This window comes from Tachyglossus aculeatus, chromosome 9, assembly GCF_015852505.1.
Source record: "Tachyglossus aculeatus isolate mTacAcu1 chromosome 9, mTacAcu1.pri, whole genome shotgun sequence".
Taxonomy (NCBI): domain Eukaryota; kingdom Metazoa; phylum Chordata; class Mammalia; order Monotremata; family Tachyglossidae; genus Tachyglossus; species Tachyglossus aculeatus.
This window is the reverse complement of record NC_052074.1, coordinates 34,437,604-34,462,075: the sequence shown is the minus strand read 5'-3', so window position 1 is coordinate 34,462,075 and position 24,472 is coordinate 34,437,604. Positions and strand designations below refer to the sequence as shown.

At 48.4% G+C, this 24,472-nt stretch overlaps 1 protein-coding gene across 1 annotated transcript in view; it reads left to right on the top strand.

Moving 5' to 3' along the window:
- Window positions 1-4,971: 4,971 nt before the first annotated feature.
- LAPTM4A (lysosomal protein transmembrane 4 alpha) overlaps window positions 4,972-24,472 on the top strand; it is a 32,371-nt gene continuing 12,870 nt past the window's right edge. The window contains exon 1 of the mRNA XM_038751656.1: window positions 4,972-5,163. Coding sequence (XP_038607584.1) covers window positions 5,062-5,163 — 102 coding nt within the window. The 5' untranslated portion in view covers window positions 4,972-5,061. The remainder of the gene's footprint in view (window positions 5,164-24,472) is intronic.

Below are 24,472 nucleotides of genomic sequence, written 5' to 3'. Positions count from 1 at the left end.
CGATTGGACAGACCACTTTAATTAATCAACATGTATTGAGCACAGACCCTGCTCAGAGCACTGTTGCATGTGGTTGGAAAAGAGCAAAATAGTGCATGGACACGATCACAGGGGAGAAGTTCACAGGGTACTTAGGGAGGCCTGAGGCTAACTAATTTACAGTCGGGAGTTAATAATAATAATGATGGTATTTGTTAAACGCTTACTATTTGCCGAGCACTGTTCAAAGCGCTGGGGTAGATACAAGGTAATCAGGTTGTCCCACATGCGGCTCACAGTCTTAACCCCCATTTTCCAGATGAGGTAACTGAGGCACAGAGAAGTGAAGTGAACAGACACAATCTCCATGGAAGAGTGTACACTGCACTTGGGCAGGCGAGGCGTTTACAGGGCATTTAGGGAGGCCGAGGTTAACGAATTTACAGAGGGGAGTTAACAGACACATTCTCCAACGAGGAGTTTACAATCTAGTCAGGGGGACAGAGCTTAATTGGCAGACAAAATCTCCATCGAGAAGTTTACAACCAAGAAGGGAGATGGGGGCTAATGAAATTCACAGCTAGGAGGAAGTGGAGAGCCTGGCGAGTGAGCGCTTTATTGGGCAAAAGGCCAATCATCTAGCTGTCTTCCTCCCTTCAAAGCCCTACAGTGCTTTGAACATAGTAAGTGCTTAATAAATGCCATTATTATTATTATTACTGAGCGCTAACCTCCTCCAGGAGGTCTTCCCTGACTGAGCCCCCCTTTTCTTCTGCTCCTCCTCCCCTCCCCACCGCCCCTACTCCCTCCCTCTGCCCTACCCCCTTCCCCTCCCCACAGCACTTGTCTATATTTATACATATTTATTACTCTCTTTTATTAATGATGTATATATAGCCATAATTCTATTTCTTCTGACGGTATTGACACCTGTCTACTTGTTTTGTTCTGTTGTCTGCCTCCCCCTTCTAGACTGTGAGCCCGTTGTTGGGTAGGGACAGTCTCTATCTGTTCATTCATTCATTCATTCATTCATTCATTCATTCAATTATATTTATTGAGCGCTTACTGCGTGCAGAGCACTGTACTAAGTGCTTGGGAAGTACAAGTTGGCAACATATAAGGCGGTCCCTACCCAACAGTGGGCTCACAGTCTAAAAGGGGGAGAGACAGTCTAGAAGGGGGAGAAGGGTATTTAAGGTATTTAAGGGGGCAGCTCTGTTGCCGAGCTGTATTTCCCAAGCGCTTAGTCCGGTGCTCTGCACACAGTAGGCGCTCAATGAATACGATTGAATGAATGAATAATAATAATAATAATAATAATAATAATAATAATGAAAGCATTTATTAAGCGCTTACTATGTGCAAAGCACTGTTCTAAGCGCTGGGGAGGTTACAAGGTGATCAGGTTGTCCCACAGGGGGCTAACAGTCTTCATCCCCATTTTCCAGATGAGGGAACTGAGGCCCAGAGAAGTTAAGTGACTTGCCCAAAGTCACACAGGCTTTGGCAGAGCCGGGATTTGAACCCATGACCTCTGACTCCAAAGTCCAGGCTCTTTCCACTGAGCCGATGAATGAACGAGTGAACGAATGAATGAATGAATGAATGAATGAATGAACGAATGAATGAATGAACGAACGAATGAATGAATCATCATCATCATCATCATCAATCGTATTTATTGAGCGCTTACTATGTGCAGAGCACTGTACTAAGCGCTTGGGAAGTACAAATTGGCAACATATAGAGACAGTCCTTACCCAACAGTGGGCTCACAGTCTAAAAGGGGGAGACAGAGAACAAAACCAAACATACTAACAAAATAAAATAAATAGAATAGATATGTACAAGTAAAATAAATAAATAAATAAATAGAGTAATAAATATGTACAAACATATATACATATATACAGGTGCTGTGGGGAAGGGAAGGAGGTAAGGTGAGGGGGATGGAGAGGGGGACGAGGGGGAGAGGAAGGAAGGGGCTCAGTCTGGGAAGGCCTCCTGGAGGAGGTGAGCTCTCAGCAGGGCCTTGAAGGGAGGAAGAGAGCGAGCTTGGCAGATGGGCAGAGGGAGGGCATTCCAGGCCCGGGGGATGACGTGGGTTGGGGGTCGATGGCGGGACGGGCGAGAACGAGGCCTAACGGTGAGGAGATTAGCAGCGGAGGAGCGGAGGGTGTGGGGTGGGCTGTAGAAGGAGAGAAGGGAGGTGAGGTAGGAGGGGGCGAGGGGATGGACACCCTTGAAGCCCAGGGTGAGGAGTTTCTGCCTGATGCGCAGATTGATTGGTAGACACTGGAGATTTTTGAGGAGAGGAGTAATATGCCCAGAGCGTTTCTGGACAAAGACAATCCGGGCAGCAGCATGAAGTATGGATTGAAGTGGGGAGAGACACGAGGATGGGAGATCAGAGAGAAGGCTGATGCAGTAGTCCAGATGGGATAGGATGAGAGATTGAACGATCAGGGTAGCGGTTTGGATGGAGAGGAAAGGGCGGATCTTGGCAATGTTGCGGAGCTGAGACCGGCAGGTTTTGGTGACGGCTTGGATGTGAGGGGTGAACGAGAGAGCGGAGTCGAGGATGACACCAAGGTTGCGGGCTTGTGAGACGGGAAGGATGGTAGTGCCATCAACAGAGATGGGAAAGTCAGGGAGAGGGCAAGGTTTGGGAGGGAAGACAAGGAGTTCAGTCTTCGACATGTTGAGCTTTAGGTGGCGGGCAGACATCCAGATGGAGATGTCCTGAAGGCAGGAGGAGATGCGAGCCTGGAGAGAAGGGGAGAGAGCAGGGGCAGAGATGTAGATCTGGGTGTCATCAGCGTAGAGATGATAGTTGAAGCCGTGGGAGCGAATGAGGTGACCAAGGGAGTGCGTGTAGATCGAGAACAGAAGGGGACCAAGCACTGAACCTTGGGGAACCCTCACAGTAAGGGGATGGGAGGGGGAGGAGGAGCCTGCAAAAGAGACTGAGAAAGAACGACCGGAGAGATAAGAGGAGAACCAGGAGAGGACGGAGTCTGTGAAGCCAAGGTCAGATAGTGTGTTGAGGAGAAGGGGGTGGTCCACAGTGTCAAAGGCAGCTGAGAGGTCGAGGAGGATTAGGACAGAATATGAGCCGTTGGATTTGGCAAGCAGGAGGTCATTGGTGACCTTTGAGAGGGCAGTTTCCGTGGAATGTAGGGGACAGAAGCCAGACTGGAGGGGGTCGAGGAGAGAGTTGTTGTCGAGGAATTCTAGGCAGCGTGTGTAGACAACTCGTTCAAGAAGTTTGGAAAGGAATGGTAGGAGGGAGATGGGGCGATAACTAGAAGGTGAGGTGGGGTCAAGAGAGGGCTTTTTTAGGATCGGAGAGACATGGGCATGTTTGAAGGCAGAGGGGAAGGAACCAGTGGAGAGTGAGCAGTTGAAGATCGAAGTTAAGGAGGGGAGAAGGGATGGAGCGAGAGATTTCATGAGATGAGAGGGAATGGGGTCAGAAGCACAGGTGGCCGGAGTAGCACTTGAGAGGAGGGAGGAGAGCTCCTCTGAGGATACCGCTGGGAAGGATGGGAGAGTAGCGGAGAGGGTTGAGAGCCGGGGGGTTGGAGAATAGGGGGGAGTGACTTTGGGGAGGTCAGACCTGATGGATTTAATTTTATTAATGAAGTAGGAGGCCAGATCGTTGGGGGTGAGGGAAGGAGGAGGGGGAGGAACCGGGGGACTGGGAAGGGAGTTGAATGTACGGAAGAGCTGGCGGGGGTGATGGGCATGGGTGTCAATAAGGGAGGAGACATAGTTTTGTCTGGCAGAGGAGAGGGCTGAGTTAAGGCAGGAAACGATAAACTTGAAGTGAACGAGGTTGGCATGGTGTTTAGACTTTCACCAGCAGCGTTCGGCAGCTCGAGCATAAGGGCGAAGGAGACGGACAGTGGCAGTGATCCAGGGTTGTGGGTTAGTGGTACAAGAGCGGCGAAGGGAAAGGGGAGCGAGTTAGTCTAGCTGAGTAGAAAGGGTAGAGTTGAGAGCAGTAATCTGATCATCAAGGTTGGGTAGAGAGGAAAGGGAGGCGAGGTGGGGTGTGAGGCGCTCAGAAAGATGGGTGGGGTCCAGAGAGCGGAGATCTCTGTGAGGATTGTACATATTTATTACTCTATTTATTTATTTTACTTGTACATTTCTATCCTACTTATTTTATTTTGTTGGTATGTTTGGTTCTGTTCTCTGTCTCCTCCTTTTAGACTGTGAGCCCACTGTTGGGTAGGGACTGTCTCTATGTGATGCCAATTTGTACTTCCCAAGCGCTTAGTACAGTGCTCTGCACATAGTAAGCGCTCAATAAATACGATTGATTGATTGATTGATTGATTGGGAGTCATATGGATTTACAGGGGAGAGGAGTGTGAGTGAGGAGGCAGGTGAGAAGATTATGATCAGAGAGAGGGATTTCAGAGTTGGTGAGGGTGGACACAGTTAATGAACAGACGGATCCAAGAACACTAAGGCCGCGAGCGACGAGGAGGCGGGGCTCCGCTGGGAGGAACGGTGACGTCATCAGGGGAAGACACGCCCCCGGAGCCGCTCGCCCGTCACGTGACCGCGCTGGTTTTCCCCCATGACGTCACCCCTCCGGGAGGAGCGGTGACGTCATCGGGGGAAAGGCACGCCCCGGGGCCGCTCGCCCGTCACGTGACCGCGCCGTTTTCGCCATGACGTCACCCCCTCCCCTCGCGACTTGGAGGGGGTCTCCCCGAAGCCCCGCCTCCCCGCGCCAAGAACGAATCCCCGACCGCGAGCTCCAGCCCTGGCGAACCGGCGGGGCCCAGCCAGGGGAGGGGGCGGGGAGACCGCCTGGGGCGCTTTCAATTGGTCCCCGGCGGGCTCGCTCCGCCAATCCACGGAGGGGTGGGCGGGGCCTCTGCGGGGAGCGCCTTCGCCATTGGCCGGCGGGAGCGAGGCGCCGGGGGGGGCGGGCTTTAACCCGCCGTACGACGCATGCGCGGGGCTGGGGCGATTGCGCAGACGGCTGGAGAGGGAGGAGGGCGGTGTCGGCGGCCGGAAGCATCTGTTCCCGGTTCGGTGTGAGGCGGCTGAGGGGTTTCCATGACTTTCAAACGGGGCCGCGGGGACCGGTTTTACAGCACTCGGTGCTGCGGCTGCTGCCATGTCCGCACCGGGACCATCATCCTGGGCACTTGGTACATGGTGAGTGACGGGGGGACCCGGCCCTGCCCGGGCGACGGGCGGGGGGGGGGAAAAAACTGGCGCCGCGCATGCGCAGAAGGAGCCGCTGGGGCTGGGGCTCCCTCTGCGCATGCGCAGAGGGGCCGGACGGGCCTGGGCCTAAGTTTAGCCCAGGCTGGATTTATGACGTAATGACGGTATTTGATAAGCCCTTACTATGTGCCAAGCAATCAGTCAATCGTATTTATTGAGCGCTTACTGTGTGCAGAGCACTGTGCTAAGCGCTTGGGAAGTCCATGTTGGCAACATCTAGAGATAGTCCCTACCCAACAGTGGGCTCACAGTCGAGAAGGGGGAGACGGGGAACAAAACCAAATATATTAACAAAATAAAGTAAATAGAATAGATATGCAATAAATAGAATAGATGTGTAATAAGTAGAATAGATATGTATAGATAAGCACTGTTCTAAGCACCGGGGGAGATACAAGGTCATCACGTTGTCCCCTGTGGGGCTCACAGTCTTAACCCCCATTTTACAGATGAGGTCATCGAGGTACAGAGAATAATAATGATAGTGATGGCATTTATTAAGCGCTTACTTTGTGCCAAGCACTGTTCTAAGCGCCGGGGGAGATGCACGGTGATCAGGTTGTCCCGTGTGGGGCGTACAGTCTTAACCCCCATTTTACAGAAGAGGTCACTGAGGTACAGAGAGTAATAATAATAATGATGGCATTTATTAAGCGCTTACTGTGTGCCAAGCACTGGTCTAAGCGCCGGGGGAAATTACAAGGTGATCAGGTTGTGCCACGGGGGGTTCGCAGTCTTAACCCCCATTTTACAGAAGAGGTCACTGAGGTACAGAGAGTAATAATAATAATGATGGCACTATTAAGCGCTTACTGTGTGCCAAGCACTGTTCTAAGCGCCTAGGGAAATTACAAGGTGATCAGGTTGTCCCACGGGGGGCTCACAGTCTTAACCCCCATTTTACAGATGAGGTCACTGAGGTACAGAGAAGAATGATAATAATGATGGCGTTTATTAAGCGCTTACTGTGTGCCAAGCACTGTTCTAAGCGCCGGGGGAGATAGAAGGTCATCAGGTTGTCCCGTGTGGGGCACACAGTCTTAACCCCCATTTTACAGATGAGGTCACTGAGGTACAGAGAAGAATGATAATAGTGATGGCGTTTATTAAGCGCTTACTGTGTGCCAAGCACTGTTCTAAGCGCCGGGGGAGATGCAAGGTCATCAGATTGTCCCGTGTGGGGCTCACAGTCTTAACCCCCATTTTAGAGATGAGGTCACCGAGGTACAGAGAAGAATAGTAATAATGATGGCATTTATTAAGCGCTTACTGTGTGCCAAGCGCTGTTCTAAGCGCTGGGGAAATTACAAGGTGATCAGGTTGTCCCACGGGGGTATCGCAGTCTTAATCCCTATTTGGCAGATGAGGTAACTGAGGCCCAGAGAATCAATCAATCAATCAATCGTATTTATTGAGCGCTTACTGTGTGCAGAGCACAGTACTAAGCGCTTGGGAAGTACAAGTTGGCCACATATAGAGACAGTCCCTACCCAACAATCAATCAATCGTATTTATTGAGCGCTTACTGTGTGCAGAGCACTGTACTAAGCGCTTGGGAAGTACAAGTTGACAACATATAGAGACGGTCCCTACCCAACAGTGGGCTCACAGTCTAAAAGGGGGAGACGGAGAACAAAACCAAACATACTAACAAAATAAAATAAATAGAATAGATATGTACATGTAAAATAAATAGAGTAGTAAATATGTACAAACGTATATACTAGAAGTGAAGTGACTTGCCCAAAGTCACACAGCTGACTATTGGCGGAGCTGGGATTTGAACCCATGATCTCTGACTCCAAAGCCCGGGCTCCTTCCACCGAGCCACGCTGCAGAGAAGTGAGGTGACTCGCCCAAAGTCATCCAGCTGACTCGTGGCGGAGGCCGGATTAGAACCCACGACCTCCGACTCCCAAGCCCGAGCTTTTACCACTAAATCACGCAGCTTCTCTGATTTCTAGACTTCTAGACTGTGACCCCGTTGTTGGGTAGGGACCGTCTCTATATGTTGCCAACTTGTACTTCCCAAGCGCTTAGTACAGTGCCTCTGCACACAGTAAGCGCTCAGTAAATACGACTGAATGAATTTCAGCGCTTAGAACAGTACCTGGTGCATAGTAAGCGCTTAACAAATGCCATCATTGTTATTATTATTGTTAATGATGGTATTTAAGCGCTTACTATGTTCTAAGTGCTGGGGGGGGATACAGGGTGATATTTAGGAACTTACTATGTGCCAAGCACTGTTCCAAGCGCTGGGGGGGATACAATCAATCAATCAATCAATCAATCAATCAATACAAGGTGAGCAGGTTGTCCCACGTGGGGCGCACTGCCTTAATCCCCATTTTACAGATGAGTTAAGTGAGGCAAAGAGAAGGGGAGTGGCTCGCCCAAAGTCCCACAGCTGACAAGTGGCGGAGGCGGGATTAGAACCCATGACCTCTGACTCCCAAGCCCGGTCTCTATCCACTGAGCCACGCCGCTTCTCTAATTTGGGGAGGATTCGGGGGCGGGCGATGGGGAGGGGGGTGAATAGCAAATCCCTTGCCTGCCGCGTGACCTTGGGCAAGTCACCTCACTTCTCTGAGCCCCAGTTCCCTCGTCTGTAAAATGGGGATGGAGGCTGTGAGCCCCACGTGGGACAAGGGGCCGCGTCCAACCCGATTCGCTTGTGTCCACCTCAGCGCTTAGTACAGGGCCTGGCGCGTAGTAAGCGCTTAACACATACCATCCTAAAAGGGGCGAGCCCAGTGCAGTGGGTCAGAGGAGAAGGGCCCGGGGTTCAGCCGAAATCCTTCATCCTCCACACTGGGTTTGAAGAAGTTTAATGAACCATTTCTCGAGGCGTCTTTAGTCTGTTGACTAATAAAGGACCCGAGGGCAGCTTGTTTTTCCCCCTGCCCTATGCAGTTTCTGCCCTGGAAATAAATCATCATCATCCGTCGTATTTATTGAGCGCGTACCGTGTGCAGAGCACTGTACTAAGCGCTTGGGAAGTAAATGCTGTGGGCTGTTTGTGTCAAAAGTGGCTATGCAGGGTACAGGCTTTGTTTCTTCCCATTTGGCTCCTACTGAGAGCTCACCTCCTCCAGGAGGCCTTCCCAGACTGAGCCCTCCTTTTCCTCTCCCCCTCCCCATCCCCTCTGCCCTACCTCCTTCCCCTCCCCACGGCACTTATATACGTATTTTTACAGATTTTATCACTCTATTTTGCTTGTACATATGTACTATTCTACTATTTTATTATATATTAATAATATAATACAGGTATTATATATACCTGTATATATGTATATATGGTTGTACATGTTTATTACTCTATTTATTTATTTATTTATTTATTTTGCTTGTACATTTCCATCCTATTTATTTTATTTTGTTGGTATGTTTGGTTCTGTTCTCTGTCTCCCCCTTTTAGACTGTGAGCCCACTGCTGGGTAGGGACTGTCTCTATGTGTTGCCAATTTGTATTTCCCAAGCGCTTAGTACAGTGCTCTGCACATAGTAAGCGCTCAATAAATACGATTGACTGATTGATTATTTTGGTAACAATATGCATATAGCTTTCATTCTATTTGTTCTGACTGTTTTGACACCTGTATATGTATTTGTACAGATTTTATCACTCTATTTTACTTGTACATATTTACTATTCTATTTATTTTGTTAACAATGTGCATATAGCTTTCATTCTATTTGTTCCGACTGTTTTGACACCTGTCTACATGTTTTGTTTTGCCGTGTGTCTCCCCCTTCTAGACCGTGAGCCCGTTGTTGGGTTGGGACCGTCTCTACATGTTGCCGACTTGTACTTCCCAAGCGCTTAGTACAGCGCCCAGCACACAGTAAGCGCTCAATAAATACGATTGAATGAATAGCTGCCCTTTGGGCCCTGCTGCCTCTCTCTATGAGAAATCTCGTCTCTGTAAAAGTGAGCAAGAGGGGGAGAAGTTGTGGCCAGTTCTTAGTAACTGGATTTGCCTGAACTTGTTCCGATTAATGGTATTGAGTGCTTATTGTGTGCAGAGCACTGTACTAAGCCGGGGGAGGAAGTACAGTACAACCGAATTGTTAGGCACTTTCATTCAATCTTATATATTGAGCCCTTACTGTGTGCAGAGCACTATGCTAAGTGCACGGTACTTGCTCACCGGGACCTTAAAGTGAAGTGGGCATTTTTTCCTTTTTTTTTTTTTTCCCGAAAAGTGTTAGCATTAGCGTTAGATGTTAGCATTACTGAATGCTTGGGGACTTCTGAGTACAGGAGAAGTGCAGGGCAGGTTTCCAGTCGGTTGTTTTTCTGGAAGCGGCTTGGGTTAGTGTTACTAAACTTGGGGATTTTGAGTAACACATAGCTCTGCCTACTATAAAAGGAGCAAGTGTCAGACCTGTCGATAGGAAAATGCAAAACGATAGTTCAGTGATGGCTATATATAGGCATACTCTAGTTTTCAAGTGTCCGGCCCTAATGTTATGCCCAGTTGCTGAAAATAAGTTCCCTGCTCACCCTCTCCTTCCTCAGTGGTGATCCTCCCCTCCACACTCCGATATTTTCTTGGGTTTTGGGGGTGTTTTTTGTTTTCGTATCTCGTCGCAGTGATGCTGCTCACAGCTTCGACCCTGGGAATGAGGACAGATCCAGGGAGATTCATTCATTCATTGAATTCATTCATTGAATTAACCCAGGTTGGGCAGCAGGGATTGTTGCAGGTGTGATTGTCATTACTGCCCAGCTGCCAGTGGTAAGCTGGGAATGAGGCTAGGCATCCTGGAAGCTCAAATAAAACAAAGCTGCAGTGGATGGGTGGACAGGACTAGGGAGGGAGGACATCATGGTTGAGGGCCCTAGAAAGCCCCTAGGAATAGGGGAAGAGGGGAGGGGGTGAAGGAATGGGTGGGACAGGGGGACTTAGAAGGTAACTTTTTTCTTAACTGCAGCTGAGGCCATCTTTTTAGGGCTAGTTCTGGAACAAAATCTAACTGCATATAAATTCAAGGGGATACAACCTTCTACAATACAGCCTAATGTAAGAGGAGCATAAACTAGATGTGTTGTGAGACGGGAAGGATGGTGGTGCTGTCTACAGTGATGGGAAAGTCAGGAGAAGGACAGTTTTTGAGTGGGCAGGTAAGAGGTTCTGCTTTGGAAATGTTAAGTTGGAGGTGTTTTGGACAGCCAGCTAGAGAGATCCTGAAGGCAGGAGAAAAAACAAAACTGCAATACAGCAAAATTTAAGAGGAACACAAACTGGTTGTAATAACTCCGGGAGGTTTTGTTACGAGGCCTATTTTTGTTCCATAAATTGAACTGTTTCAGTAAACAGATGTATAGTCAGTGATTCAGCCAACAATGCTTCAATATAATCCATCACTGTCTTTGGTGGTGACTTGTCTGAAGTATAACAATATAACTTTTTTTGTAAAGAAGCCTTGCATTGTTTTTTCTTTGCTTCTTTTTAACTCTGCTCTGCGTCAGGAACCCACTGAAAGCCATCTGGGTTGTGTTCCTCAACCAGTTTTGTTTAATAGTTTAACCCAGAGGGTTCAAAACCAAACCTCATTGACTTTTACATTTTTCTTTACTTAAATGGTTCTTTATGGAACACTGTTAACCTAGCAACCAAGGGATGTTGAAAGCTCTCTACAGTATTTTTAGACTTTTTCCATTTCAGTCCCACAGCTGTCCCCATTTTATTGTTCGAACGACTTCTGCGTCCAGCCCTCTCAATTGGCTTTTTTTTTTTTTCCATCCCCCGTATTGTTTTTCCTCAATCTCTCTTCCTTTCATTTTGTTCTCTGCACTCTACCGGACACAGTCTTCTCTGGCCTGTCTGGGGTTTCCTTCTTTTCATTTTGCCATGGTTCTTGCCATTATTGGACCCACTTCTGGAGCAGGAATACATGGCTATGCTGATCCTTTTTAGATAATTTTTCATTTACCTCCCCCCTGCCCCACTTCCCATATCTTGCCCCTGATGACCTGGCCATATCCTTTATTGATAAAATTGAAAGCATCAGGTATGATCTCCCTAAAACCTCCTCTGCCCCTCCCTTCTGTCTACCCCAGCAGAGGCATTCTCTCACCTCCTCTCAATCTTTTCCTCCTCCTGTGCCTCCCACCCCTTCCCTTCACACCGTATTAAAGCAAATGTCCTCCCTGACTGCCATCTTCAACTGTTCACTCTTCAGTGACTTCTTCCCCACTGCTTTCAAACATGCTCACGTAGCCCCCATCCTTAAAAACCCTCTCTTGATCCTACTGCTGCCTCTAGTTACCACCCCATCTCCTTCCTACCAGTCTTCTCCGCACCCTCTGAGCAAGTTGCCTCCGTTTCCTCTCTTCCAATTTTTCTCCTTGACGCCCTCCAGCCCGGCTTTCATTCCCCTCATGCCACAGAAACTGTCCTCTCAAAGGTCAACTGTGTTCTCCTTCTTGCCAAATCCAGTGGCCTGTACTCCATCCTAATCCTCTTCGGCCTCTCTGCTCCTTTAGACAGTGTTGACCAGTGTGGCACAGTGGATCTCTATGGGCCTGGGAGCCAGAAGGTCATGGGTTCTAATCCCCACTCCACCAAACAAAAACTCCTCACTATTGGCTTCAAAGCTCTCCATCACCTTGCCCCCTCCTACCTCACCTCCCTTCTCGCCTTCTACAGCCCAGCCCGCACACTCTGCTCCTCTGCCACTAACCTCCTCACTGTGCCTCGTTCTCGCTTGTTCCGCCGTAGACTCCTGGCCCGCGGCCTACCTCTGGCCTGGGAATGCCCTCCCTCCTCACATCTGCCAAACTATCTCACTTCGCCCCCTTCAAAGCCCTACTGAAAGCTCACCTCCTCCAGGAGGCCTTCCCAGACTGAGCCCCCTTTCCCTCTGCTCCTCCTTCCCCTCCCCTTCGCCCCTGCTCTCTGCCTCTGCTCTACCTCCCTCTGCTCTAATCCCCACCCTGGCCCACAGCACTAGTGTTTATGTATACATATTTATTTTTCTACTTATTTTATTAGTGATTATATATTATAGTTCTGTTTATTTCCATTGATCCTACTGATGCCTGTCCACTTGCTTTGTTTTGTTGTCTGTCTCCCCCCTTCTAGACTGCGAGCTCATTGGGTAGGGATTGTTTCTGTTGCCGAAATGTACTTTCCAAGCACTTAGTACAATGCTCTGCACACAGTAAGCACTCAGTAAATATGATTGAATGAATGAATGAATGATTGCTATGCTGTCTTGGGCAAGTCACTTAACTTCTCTGTGCCTCAGTTACCTCAACTGCAAAATGGGGATGAAGACTGTGAGCCATTTGTGGGACAGGGACTGTGTCCAACCCGATTGCTTTTATCCGCCCCAGCGCATAGTATAGTGCCTGGCACGTAGTAGGAGCTTAACAAATACCATAATTATTATTATCATTATTATTTTCTCCTGGAAACAGTATGCAACCTTTGGCTTCACTGGCACTGTCCTCCCCTGATTCTTCTCCTATCTCTCCCGCCACTCAGTCTCAGTCTCTTTCGCAGACTCCTTCCCTGCTTCCAACTCCCTAGCTGGGATTTCCACAAGGCTAATTTTTGGGTCCGGTCGAAGAAAACTTCAAGAACTCTGCAATGTGTTCAAGCGGGTGTGTCAGAGACAAGTTTATTTCTATTAGCACTAATAGAGAGCAGAGGTTGCAGCTCAATTCCACACAATACAGAGTTTCTACCTATACAGCAGTACAGCATCCGTGCTTTGTGCGCCCAGTGCATGATCCATTCTCTGTCAGGAAGCAATAAATTCCCTGGGGCAACTCCCCAGCCTTGCTTTGTTCTCCTCATTGTGGAGGCCAGGTGAGCAGATACCACTTCTTCCTTCTGACCTGATCAGCTAGGTGTCCTGACCTTGACACAGGAGGAACAGCTCCATCCTATCTTGAGGCTTTTAATATGCCAATCTCCCTGTTCAGACAGGCAGGATGAACAAAAAGGGAGGGTAGTTATGTGTTGACTTTGAGTAGCACACTCTGCAGTACTTGTGGTTTTCTTGTTATGAGGCAGTCCAGCTCAGAGGGGACTGACAGATTGAAGTGGGGGGGCAAATGGAAGACCCTGACCATTGGGCTTCCACAGTCACCTTCTATTCTCCATGTATACCACTCCCTTGGAGAGTTTCTTGTGGCTCATCTCTAACTGCGTGATTCTCAAATATACATTTCCAATCCTGATTACCCTCCTCTTCCGGCTCATATTTCCTCCTGCTTCAGCGTGTCTCTACTTGGGTATCCCACTCCCACCTCAAAGTGAACATGTCCAAGACAGAACTCATCTGCCCAAACATATCCTTCCAATGACTTTCCCATCACTGGAGACAGTACTACCATCCTCCCTCTCTGACGAGCCTTGTAATCTAGACATTGTGCTCGACTCATCTCTGTCACCAAATCCTGTCAGTTCCACCTTCACAACGTCACTAAACTCTGCCCTTTCCTCTCCATCCAGACTGCTATTATGCTGGTCTAAGCATTTATCCTAACCTGCCTTGTCTACTCGATCATTTTTCTTAAAAAAAAAAAATCAGTCCATGTTTTCCACCTCTTCAAGAACTCCTGGTGGCTGCCTTTCCACTTCTGCATCAAACAGAAACTCTTTACCATTGGCTTTAAAGCCCTCAATCGCCTTGCCCCTTCCTATCTGACCATGTTGATTTCCTGCTACAGCCAAGCTCATTCACTTGGCTCTTGTAACACCTCTGTCTCGTCTCTCACCCCCAGACTACTTTGCCCATGTCCTGCCTCTGGCCTGGAGCTCCCTCCCCATCGGTATCCGCCGTAATCACCTCAAATCCTTAGTAAAGTCACATCACCTCCAAGAGGCCTTCCCTAAATCCTCACTTCCCCCACTCTCTCTCCCTTCTGTGTCACCCTTGCTCTTGGAGTTGTACAATAACAACAATAATAATAATAATGATGATGATGGTATTTAAGTGCTTACTATGTGCAGAGCACTGTTCTAATTGCTGGGGAGGTTACAAGGTGATCAGGTTGTCCTTGGGGGGAGCTCACAGTTTTAATCCCCATTTTATAGATGAGGTAACTGAGGCACAGGGAAGTTAAGTGACTTGCCCAAAGTCACGCAGCTGACAGTTGGCGGAGCCGGGATTTGAACCCATGACCTCTGATTTCAAAGCCCGTGCTCTTTCCACTGAGCCACGCTGCTTCTCATTTATTCATTTATTCTCATTTATCCTTTATTCAGCTCTGCAGCACTTACATACTTAGCTGTAATTTATTTATATTAATGTCTGTCTACCCCTCTCTAGACTATAAGTTTGTGGGTAGGGAACATTTCTACCAACTCTGTTATTTTGTACTCTCCCAAGCTTTTAATACAGTGCTCTGTAAATATGATTGAGTGGCATTCAGCCCACCCTCAGCCCCACAGCACTTATGCATATCTGTAATTTATTTTAGTGTCTGCCTCCTCTTCTAGACTGTAAGGTCCTGATGGGAAGGGGACATGTCTAGCAGCTCTGTTATATTGTACTCTCCTAAGCGCCTCATTGTGCTCAATAAATATAATTGGAGGTAATCTCCCCTTTGCCAGACATCTAGGAATGAACTTTGTTTTTTGACTTGTGTTTAACTGTATTCGATCATCATAAGTTCTTGAATATCTTCTAAGAGTGAGTTTTTGGTGTGACTTGCCTATCTCTTACCAAGCTAAAAGGAGAAACCACTGTAGCTGATATCCTGGAGGCAAGAGAAGAGGTGAGGTAGCAGGGGGCTTGAGACCTCTGGGCTAGGGGTGATTTGGGTGCCACTGGCGTTGAGGTGATATTTGAAGCCCTAGGAGCAGATGAGTCCCCCACAGGAATGAGCCTAAAGTCTGGAGAGATGGGAATCCAGCACAGAGTCTTAGGGATCACCCATTATTAGGAGAGAGATGGAGGAATTGCCAAGAAAGAGTGAAGAGTAGCGAGAGGTGAAAGGTCCAGGACAACTGTTTGTCAGAAATCCAAGATAGGATCGTGTTCCCAGGAGAAAAGAGTAGTCTACCAGGTCAGAGGTAGCTGAGAGGTTGAGGAGGAACGGTATAGCGTCCATTTGCTGTATCAGAGAAAGTCATCGGTGACCCTGAAGGGTGAGGTTTCAGTGGGGTGAAGGGGGTGGAATCCAGGTGATAGAGGATTAAGATGGGAGTTGAAGGAAAGGAAAGGAATCGAAGACAGGAGATGGGTATGTCACTTGTTTGAGGTGTTCGGACAGGAATGAGAGAAGAGAGATGGGACGGGAACTGGAGGGTACTGTAGGAGTTTTAGCAGGTTGGTTGGGGTTTTTTGTTAGGAAGAGAGACTTGGATATGGCTGAAGGCAAAGAGGAGGGAGCCTTTGGAGAGTAAGTAGTTGTAGATGGCAGTCAGGGAGGGAAGAGGAAGTGGGCCCAAGTGATATTAAGATTTCAGAGGTGCAGGTAGAAGGGTAGATTTTGAAAGCAGAACTTTTGAGAGATGGCTGGGAAGGACTTGAGGAGGTGAGTAGCTACCAAGTTTCAGTTTTGTCAAGGAAATAGTTGGCAAGCCTCCCTATCTCCTCCTTTCCCTCCCTCCCTCCCTCCACTCCCACATTCCCACAGCACAATCTAATATATGCTGAGAAGCAGCAGGCCTAATGGATAGAGCATGCGCCTGGGTTCTAATCCCGGCTCACCCACATGTCTGCTGTGTGACCTTGGGCAAGTCACGTCCCTTCTCTGTGCCTCGGTTACCTCATCTGTCAAATGGGGTTTAAGACTGTGAGCCCCATGGGGGACATAGATTGTGTCCAACCCGATTTGCTTGCATCTACTGCAGCTCTTAAAACAGTGCCTGGAATATAGTAAGTGCTTAAATGCCACAATTAGTAGTGTTATTTTTATTGCCGTGTTATGCAGTTATCTGGTATGGTTCTAGTTTAGGTCCTTCGGAATTAAGCGGACATTCATAAATAGGCATGAATATTGAAAATGGGACTATTTAAGGAATTAAAGCCTGTTTGCTAAAGAAAAACAACTTGTGCAAGTTAATAAATTTATATTATAATATAAAATATTATACAATGTATACTATATATATGTATATATATATATCCTCCAAGAAATGTGGTTCCAAATTGGGGTTGGAGGATGAGGAATGCTGTGGATGGGCAGCTTTGAAAGGGGAGGCAATTTCAGGCAGAAGAAAAGGCGTGAGCCAGGAGTTGGAAGTGGGTGGGAGGAGGATGATGAGGCACCTTGAGTAGGTTAGCTGGAGGGAAGGGGAGAAGAGAACCTGTTGCTGGTTTAGGCGGAGCACGGCTGAACCTAATTCTTAAAAGTCAGGTTCTTGGGCTAAAAGAAAAACAGACCCTTATTGGGATCAATTACCGAGTTTTCCCACTGCAAACCTCTGATCGGGAAGACTGCTTCCATCCGGCAAACTGACCCAGGTGTGTCGCACGTTTCTCTCTGTGCAGTTTTACACACAGATCTTTCCCTGAGCCAAGGGAAAGATCCCGGTTTTGGAAGTCAGAGGACCTGGGTTCCAATCCCAGCTCTGCATTTGCTTGCCTTGTGACCCTGGCACTTCATTTTTCTGTGCCTCAGTTGCCTCTTCTGTGAAATGGGGATCTCCCTCCTACTTAGGCTGTGAGTTCCAAGTGAGACAGGGACTGTCTGATCTGATTACCTTACATCTACCCTAGGGCTTGGACATGTAGTAAGTGCTTAATGGGTACCATAAGAATATATAATTTTATTACGAATACAATATAGATTTCCACCCCATGGTGGACACAGTATTTGGAACAGCTCCCACTCTCAGGTGCCACTTTGGTTCCTGTGCCCAGCACCGTCAATACTTCTTCATCCAGATTGCTTGTAGGTAAAGAGAGCGTATCTGCATGTAGAAGTTTCCTCTTAATTAGTTTTGGGCTGTTCAGCTGTTAGGGCGGCTCAGTCTGTTGATCCGGTTTCCCTGTAATAGCAGACTCGCGATCTGCTTCCAGTGACTCCCCAGAGGGTCGGAAGCCCTGAAGCATCTAGACGTGTCCCGCGTGGTGGGGGACAGAATTCCCTGAATGTGTGTCAGGGGTGTCTTGTTGGGCGAGAAATCCTCAGTAAACTTGTATGTCTGCTGTGTGTCTTGGGAGGGTAGGAGTGGGGGTGGGAAGAGAAATGGAAACACTTCTTTAAGGTGCGGTGGCCCAGTTCCCTTGATTGACTGACTGGAAAACCTGAGACCCTGCCTCATGGTGGATCCTCTCTATGCCATTGCCAGACCACTTACCCCCAGCAGAATGAATAAATAAGAGGGAAAGGGCCTTGAAAGCAGTGGTCAGGAGCTTCTGCTTGATGAGGACAGGAATAGGTAGACCATTGGAAGTTTTCAAGACCTGAAGAGACGGAATATCACTTTAGAAAAATGATCTAGGCAGTAGAGTGAAGTATGGACTGGGCAGGGGAGGAACCTGGAGGCAGGGAAACCAGCCATTCGGCCCATTGAATTCATTGAGCGCTTGAAGTGTGCAAAGCACTGTACTAATAGCTTGGGAGAGTACAATATGACAGACACGTTCCCTGCCCACAACAAGCTTACAGTCTCGATGGGACAATCTAGATGAGACAGACATTAATATAAATAAATTACAGATGAGTACATAAGTGCTATGTGGCTGGAATGGGGGATGAATAAAGGGAGCAAGTCAGGGCACGGTTGGGAGAGGGAGAAGAGGAAATAAGGGCTTAATCAGGGAAGGCCTCCTGAAGGAGATGTGCCTTCAGTAAGGCTTTGAAGACAGGGGGAGTAGTTGTCGGATATGAGAAGGGAAGGCATTCCAGGTCAGAGGCGGGACGTGGGTGAGGGGTCAGCGGTGAGATAGATGAGTTTGGGGTACAATGAGAAGATTGGCATTAGAGGAGTAAAGTGTAAGGACTGGGTTGAAGTAGAAGAGTAGCGAGGTGAGATAGGAGAGGGCAAGGTGATTGGGTGCTTTATCATAATGGTGGTATTTGGACTGGGTTGAAGTAGAAGAGTAGCGAGGTAAGATAGGAGAGGGCAAGGTGATTGGGTGCTTTATCATAATGATGGTATTTGTTAAGTGCTTACCATGTGCCAAGCACTGTTCTAAGTGCTGGGGAGGCTACAAGGTAATCAGGTTTTCCCACCGGGGGCTCACAGTCTTAATCCCCATTTTACAGATGAGGGAACTGAGGCACAGAGAAGTTAAGTGGCTTGCCCAAAGTCACACAGCTGACAACTGGCGGAGCCGGGATTTGAACCCATGATCTCTGACTCCAAAGCCCGTGCTCTTTCCACTGAGCCAAGCTGCTTTTATAGCCAGTGGTGAGGAGTTGGATGTGGAAGTGGAAGGGCAACCACCAGAGGTTCTTGAGGAGTGGAGAGATGTGGTCTGAATTTTTTTATAGAAAAATGATCGGGGCAGTAGAGTGAAGTATGGAGTGGAATGGGGAAAGGTAAGGAGGTCAGCAGTAATCAAGGAAGGATAGGATAAGTGCTTGGATTAACGTGGTAGCATTTTGGAGTGGAAAGGGTGGATTTTAGTGATGTTGTGAAGGTGAAACTGATGGGATTTAGTGGTGGATTAAATATGAATGAGAGAGGGGAGTCAAAGATAATGCCAAAGTTATGGGCTTGTGAGACACTCAGCTTCGCTGACACTATCCTCCTGCTTCTCCTATCTCTCTGGCTGCTTGTTGTGAGCTTAGTGTGGTCCAATGGAAAGAGCATGAGCTTGGCAGTCAGAGGTCATGGGTTCAAATCCCGGCTTTGCCAATTGTCAGCTGTGTGGCCTTGGGCAAGTCACTTAACTTCTGTGCCTCAGTTGTCACATCTGTAAAATGGGGATTAAGAGTGAGCCCCACATGGGACAACCTGATCACCGTGTGTGCTCCCCAGTGCTTAGAAAATTGCTTTGCACATAGTAAGCGCTTAACAAATGCCATCATTATTTTTATTATTATTTTCGCCGGCTTCTCTTCTACCTCCCACCCCCTGACTGTGGGGTTCCCAAGCGGTTCAGGTCTGAGTCCCTCTGTATTCATTTAATTCATCCCTTCAATTCAGTTGTATTTAGTGAATGCACACTGTGTGCAGAGACCTGTACTAAGCGCTTGGGAGAGTGCAATACAACAATAGACACATTCCCTGCCCATAAAGATGGGGAGAGACAGACGTCAATTCAAATAAATAAATTCCAGATATGTTCGTAAGTGCTGTGGGTCTGGGAGGGGAGAAGAACAAAAGAAGCAAGTCATGATGATGCAGAACTGAGTGGGAGAAGAGGAAAAGGAGGGGCTTAGTCAGGGAAGGCCTCTTGGAGGAGATGCACCCTCAGTGGGATTTGAAAGGGAAGAATAATTGTATTTTGGATATGAGGGGGTAAGGCGTTCCGGGCCAGAAGCAGGACATGGGCTGGGGGTCAGTGGTGAGGTGGGTATGATCGAGGCACAGTGAGGAGGTTGGTATTACGGGAGCAAAGTGTACGGGCTAGGTTGTAGAAAGAAGTGAGCTAAGGTAGGAGGGGGCAAGGTGGTGGAGCGCATTAAAGCCAGTGGCGAGGAGTTTTTGTTTTATGTGGAGGTGGATGGGCAACCACTGGAGTGTTTTGAGGAGCAGGTGACATTTCCTGAACGTTTTTGTAGAAGAATAATCGGGGCAGCGGAGTGAACTACGGACTGGAGTGGGGAGAGACAGGAGGTTGGGAGGTCAGCAGGGAGGCTGATGCGGTAATCCAGGCGGAATAATGTGGTAGCAGTTACCATAATACAATTCTCCATCTACACCCACTGCCTTGGAGAACTCATACACTCATATGGCTTCAACTACCACCTCTGTGTGGATGACACCCAGATCTCCATTTCCAAACCTTTTCTCTATCCCTCTCTACAGTCTCCCATTCCCTCCTACCTTCAAGACATCTCTACTTGGCTGTCCTCTTGTCACCTCAAATTTAACATGCCTAAAACAGAAGTCCTTATCTTCCCACCCAAACCCTGTCCTCTCACTGACTTTCCCATCTCTGTAGACAGTACCGCCATCCTTCCTGTAAGCAGGGTGATAATTGTCAAGCTGGGAGATGATTTCTGTTGTCATTATGATATTACTTAATAATAATAATGATGGCATTTATTAAGCGCTTACTATGCGCAAAGCACTGTTCTAAGCACTGGAGAGGTTACAAGGTGATCAGGTTGTCCCACGGGGGGCTCACGGTCTTAATCCCCATTTTACAGATGAGGTCACTGAGGCACAGAGAAGTTAAGTGACTTTCCCAAAGCCACACAGCTGACAGTTGGTGGAGCTGGGATTTGAACCCAGGACCCCTGACTCCAAAGCCCACGCTCTTTCCACTGAGCCGTGCTACTTCCTTTCTACATGCAGAAAAATCACTTCCCTAAGTAATGTCACCTTTTATAGTTTTTCTGATATCTCGCATCCAGGAAGCTTTCCTCAATTTACCTCCCCACTGTCCCCAGTGACCCCTTCACCATTAACTTTTATACTTATCTACTTCTTCCTCCCATCTGTGACTTAATGTCCAGAAGCTCTTCTGGAGAGGGGTCACATTTACTAACTTTCTTGTGCTCTCCCAAGTGCTTATTGAAGTGTTCTGGATACTGCTGATTGACTCTGTCCTAAAATGTTGCATTCTGTTAGGAATACGTGGTACTAAGCACTCCCTGTGTGCTAAATACAGAGGGAAAGATAATCAGATTGGACAGTTCCTAACCCATATGGGCTTGCAGTCTGAGATGATGACAATTTTGGTATTTAAGCACTTACCATGTGCCAAACACTGTATTAAGCACTGGGGTAGATACGAGATAATCAGGTAAAGCAGTCTGTGTACCACTCGGGGAAGTACAGTGCAACAATAAACAGTGACGTTCCTTGCCCACAACGAGCTCGCGGTCTAGAGCCCGGGGAGGCGGACATCAAGAAAAATAAATAAAATTACAGAACATGAGTTTTAGAGGGAGGGAAAATAGGTATTTAATCCGCATTCTGCACTTGAGGGAACTGAAGCACAGGGAAGTGTCTTGCTCAGTCATACAGCAGAAATGAGGCAGAGCCAGGATTAAAACACAAGTCCTTTGAATTCCAGGCCTGTGCTCTTCCCACTGGTATTTAATCTCTGTTTTAGAGCCAAAGCACAGTGAAGTTGTGACTTGCCCAAGGTCAGACAGCAGACAAGAGTGGCTGAGGCAAGAAAGAACCTAGGTCTCCTGACTCCCCGGAGTCTTTCACAAGGCCAGGCTGCTGCTACGTGCCCAGTACACTGGCATTTATGTAGTAAATACTGTTGATAATGAAACTGGTGTGGTCTCAGAGCCCATCTCAGAATTGCTAGTACTCGTCAATACTTCCGATGGAGGAAGAACAACTCAAGGTTTGCATCGGTGTCCTCCCGATGAGGACTTCCTCACTGCTGGGCTCTCTGTGGACAGGCGAGGAGGGCCTGTCCCTAGCACCGTCAGTTTTCGATTGATTAGGTGTACTCTTGGGCTAATCATAACACACATACACACACGTGCCAGGAAGCGATAACGCGGCCTTATATTCACAAACCCCACCGAATACTCTGAAGATATGTCATTGGACTGAAACAGGAATAGGAATTCAGCGGTTAAGTAATCGGTGGTCAGACATAAATGATCAAGTCCTTTATCATCCATCTTGAAGCTCTTATTTTAGTGAAAATTACAACAGGCCGTGCTGGAATGTGGATTTTGGTCATGGGTGAAATTTTTGGATCTGGGACTTTTTATCTGCTCTACCAGATGCCCAGATTCTGTGTTCCATTTATTTTTATGGCCTCATTCAGAGATGAGCGTGAGGGCGAGGCAGAGCGTTGGGGGGGAAAGAGGAACAGAGGGAGGAGGGGAAGGAGGTGCCGGGTTGGGAGAGGAAGGGAGGAGGCTGCTTCCCCTCTGGAACACTGACCCATGGTGGACTAGCCGAACTGTTGGGCGCTTGGGCAACAACAAGCAGTTCTGGGCTGGGAAATGATGTGGTGGCTAGGACTCCTCCAGAGGCCCTTGGCTCCAGGGCCCAACCTCCTGCCTCTCCACCGGAGCCATCCTCAAGCAGGCTGGATTGCTGAGGGTAGAGCAGGCACACTGGGGAAGTACAGTACAGCAATAAACAGTGACATTCCCTGCCCACAACAAGCTCACAGTCTGGAGGGGGAGGGAGACAGACATCAATACGCATAAATACAGACGTAAACATAAGTGCTGTGGGGCTGGGAAGTAGGGGAAGAACAGAGGGAGCATGTCAGGGCGATGCAGAAGGGAGAGGGAGATGAGGAAAAGTGGGGCTTAGTCTGGGAAGCCCTGCTGGAGGAGACGTGTCCTCAACCAGGCTCTGAAGTGGGGGAAAGCGACCGTCCGTCGGGTTTGAGGAGGGAAGGGGTTCCAGGGGTCGGCGGCGGCAGGTAGGGAAGATCGAGGCACAGGGAGAAGGTTAGCACTAGAGGAGCGAAGTATGCCGGCTGCGTGGTAGGAGAGAAGCAAGGTGAGGTAGGAGGGGGTGAGGTGATGGAGTGCTTTAAAGCCAACGGCGAGGAGTTTTTGTGTGATACGGAGGGGGATAGGCAACCACTGGAGATTTTTGAGGAGTGGGGTGACGTGTCCTGAACGTTTTGGTAGAAAGATTATCCAGGCATCATCTTTGGGCCCCAAGGAGCGACAGAGAAGAGCCCCAGAGGGGCAGTGAGAAACTGCTTTGGGGTCGCGGGGAGGCAAGAAGCTGGAGTGAGTACTCACCTTCCACCCCAGGCAAAGTGGGCAGACTCCTCAGAGGCACGTAGTTAACCGAGCTGTCACAGTGCCAGCGGAAAGAACCTTTCCCCAGGGAATGCTTTCCACTGCTTTATCATCATCCTGCTTCATCTGGTACACTGTCAAGAATAAACCAGTGAAAACATTGTTAGCCCACTCAAGTGCCAAGGAAGAAGAGTGAGTAGTGGGCTGTTCCGTGTGTTTGGTTACACAAGGCTGCAGTTACTGCATCTCTTTCTGTCTTCAGAGGGTCTTAGGGTTCAGCTTACTTTACCAGGAAATAGGAAGCAAAATTACTTGAGTATTTACTAGTCTCAGACTTCAGAATTCAGTTGGCTTTGACCAGATGAGGTGGAATCTCGTATCGCGTGGTGGATGAGTCTGGGTCCTGAGGCTTTTAGGCCAAGAGCCAGCATGCAGGAATTGATCAGTTTGTTGGGGTCAGGGAGAGTGTGTACCAGTTCTGTGTTCAGTACAGTGCTCTGCACACGATAAGCGCTCAGTAAATACCATTGATCATGGTGCTAGTGACTAAGGCGTTGCCAGTCACACTGTCACCCCAGCCAGCAAGTCATGTGCCCACTGAGACACAGAATGCACCAAGGGAGAAGGCAGGGCTGCAACCCTTCTAGACTGTGAGCCCATTGTTGGGTAGGGACCGTCTCTATATGTTGCCAACTTGTACTTCCCAAGCGCCTAGTACAGTGCTCTGCACACAGTAAGCGCTCAATAAATACGATTGAGTGAATAAATGAACCCGTGAACGGTTTTAGCCATTGTCATCTCAGTGTCTTGGTGGGGCTGGGCCTGTATGGTTCGGTGGGATTGATCGAGTGCTTACCGATGCAGGGTGTGACGCCAAACGCTTGGTAGAGTACAGTACCACAGACGTGATCCCTGCCCGCAAGGAGCTTCCAGTCTATAGCAGACTCTCTCCCTGCTGATGGCATTAGCCACCCCCGGGACTAGAACCCAGGCCATTACTGCCTGTGACAGGGACCAGAGGAGTACGAAAGCCGGATGAGGGTAACGATGGGCGGCAGTCAAAGGAGGATAGTGTAAAGGCTTCCCGATCGGTATCGCCACAGGGGCCTCTGGGATTATTAGCCCGTCATAACTTCCCATTTCTCCAGAAGTGGTCAAGTGGATGTGGTTAGGTGGTAGTTCCCTTTGCTAAATTGGGCAAAGTGTAAGCATAACAAGAAGCAGCGTGACTCAGTGGGAAGAGCCCGGGCTTCGGAGTCAGAGGCCGTGGGTTCTAATCCCGGCTCCGCCACTTGTCAGCTGTGTGACTTTGGCTGAGTCAAGTCACTTCTCTGTGCCTGTTACTTCATCTGTAAAATGGGGATTAAGACTGAGCCCCACGTGGGACAACCTGATCATCTCGTATCCACCCCAGCGCTTAGAACAGTGCTTTGCACATAGTAAGTGCTTAACACATGC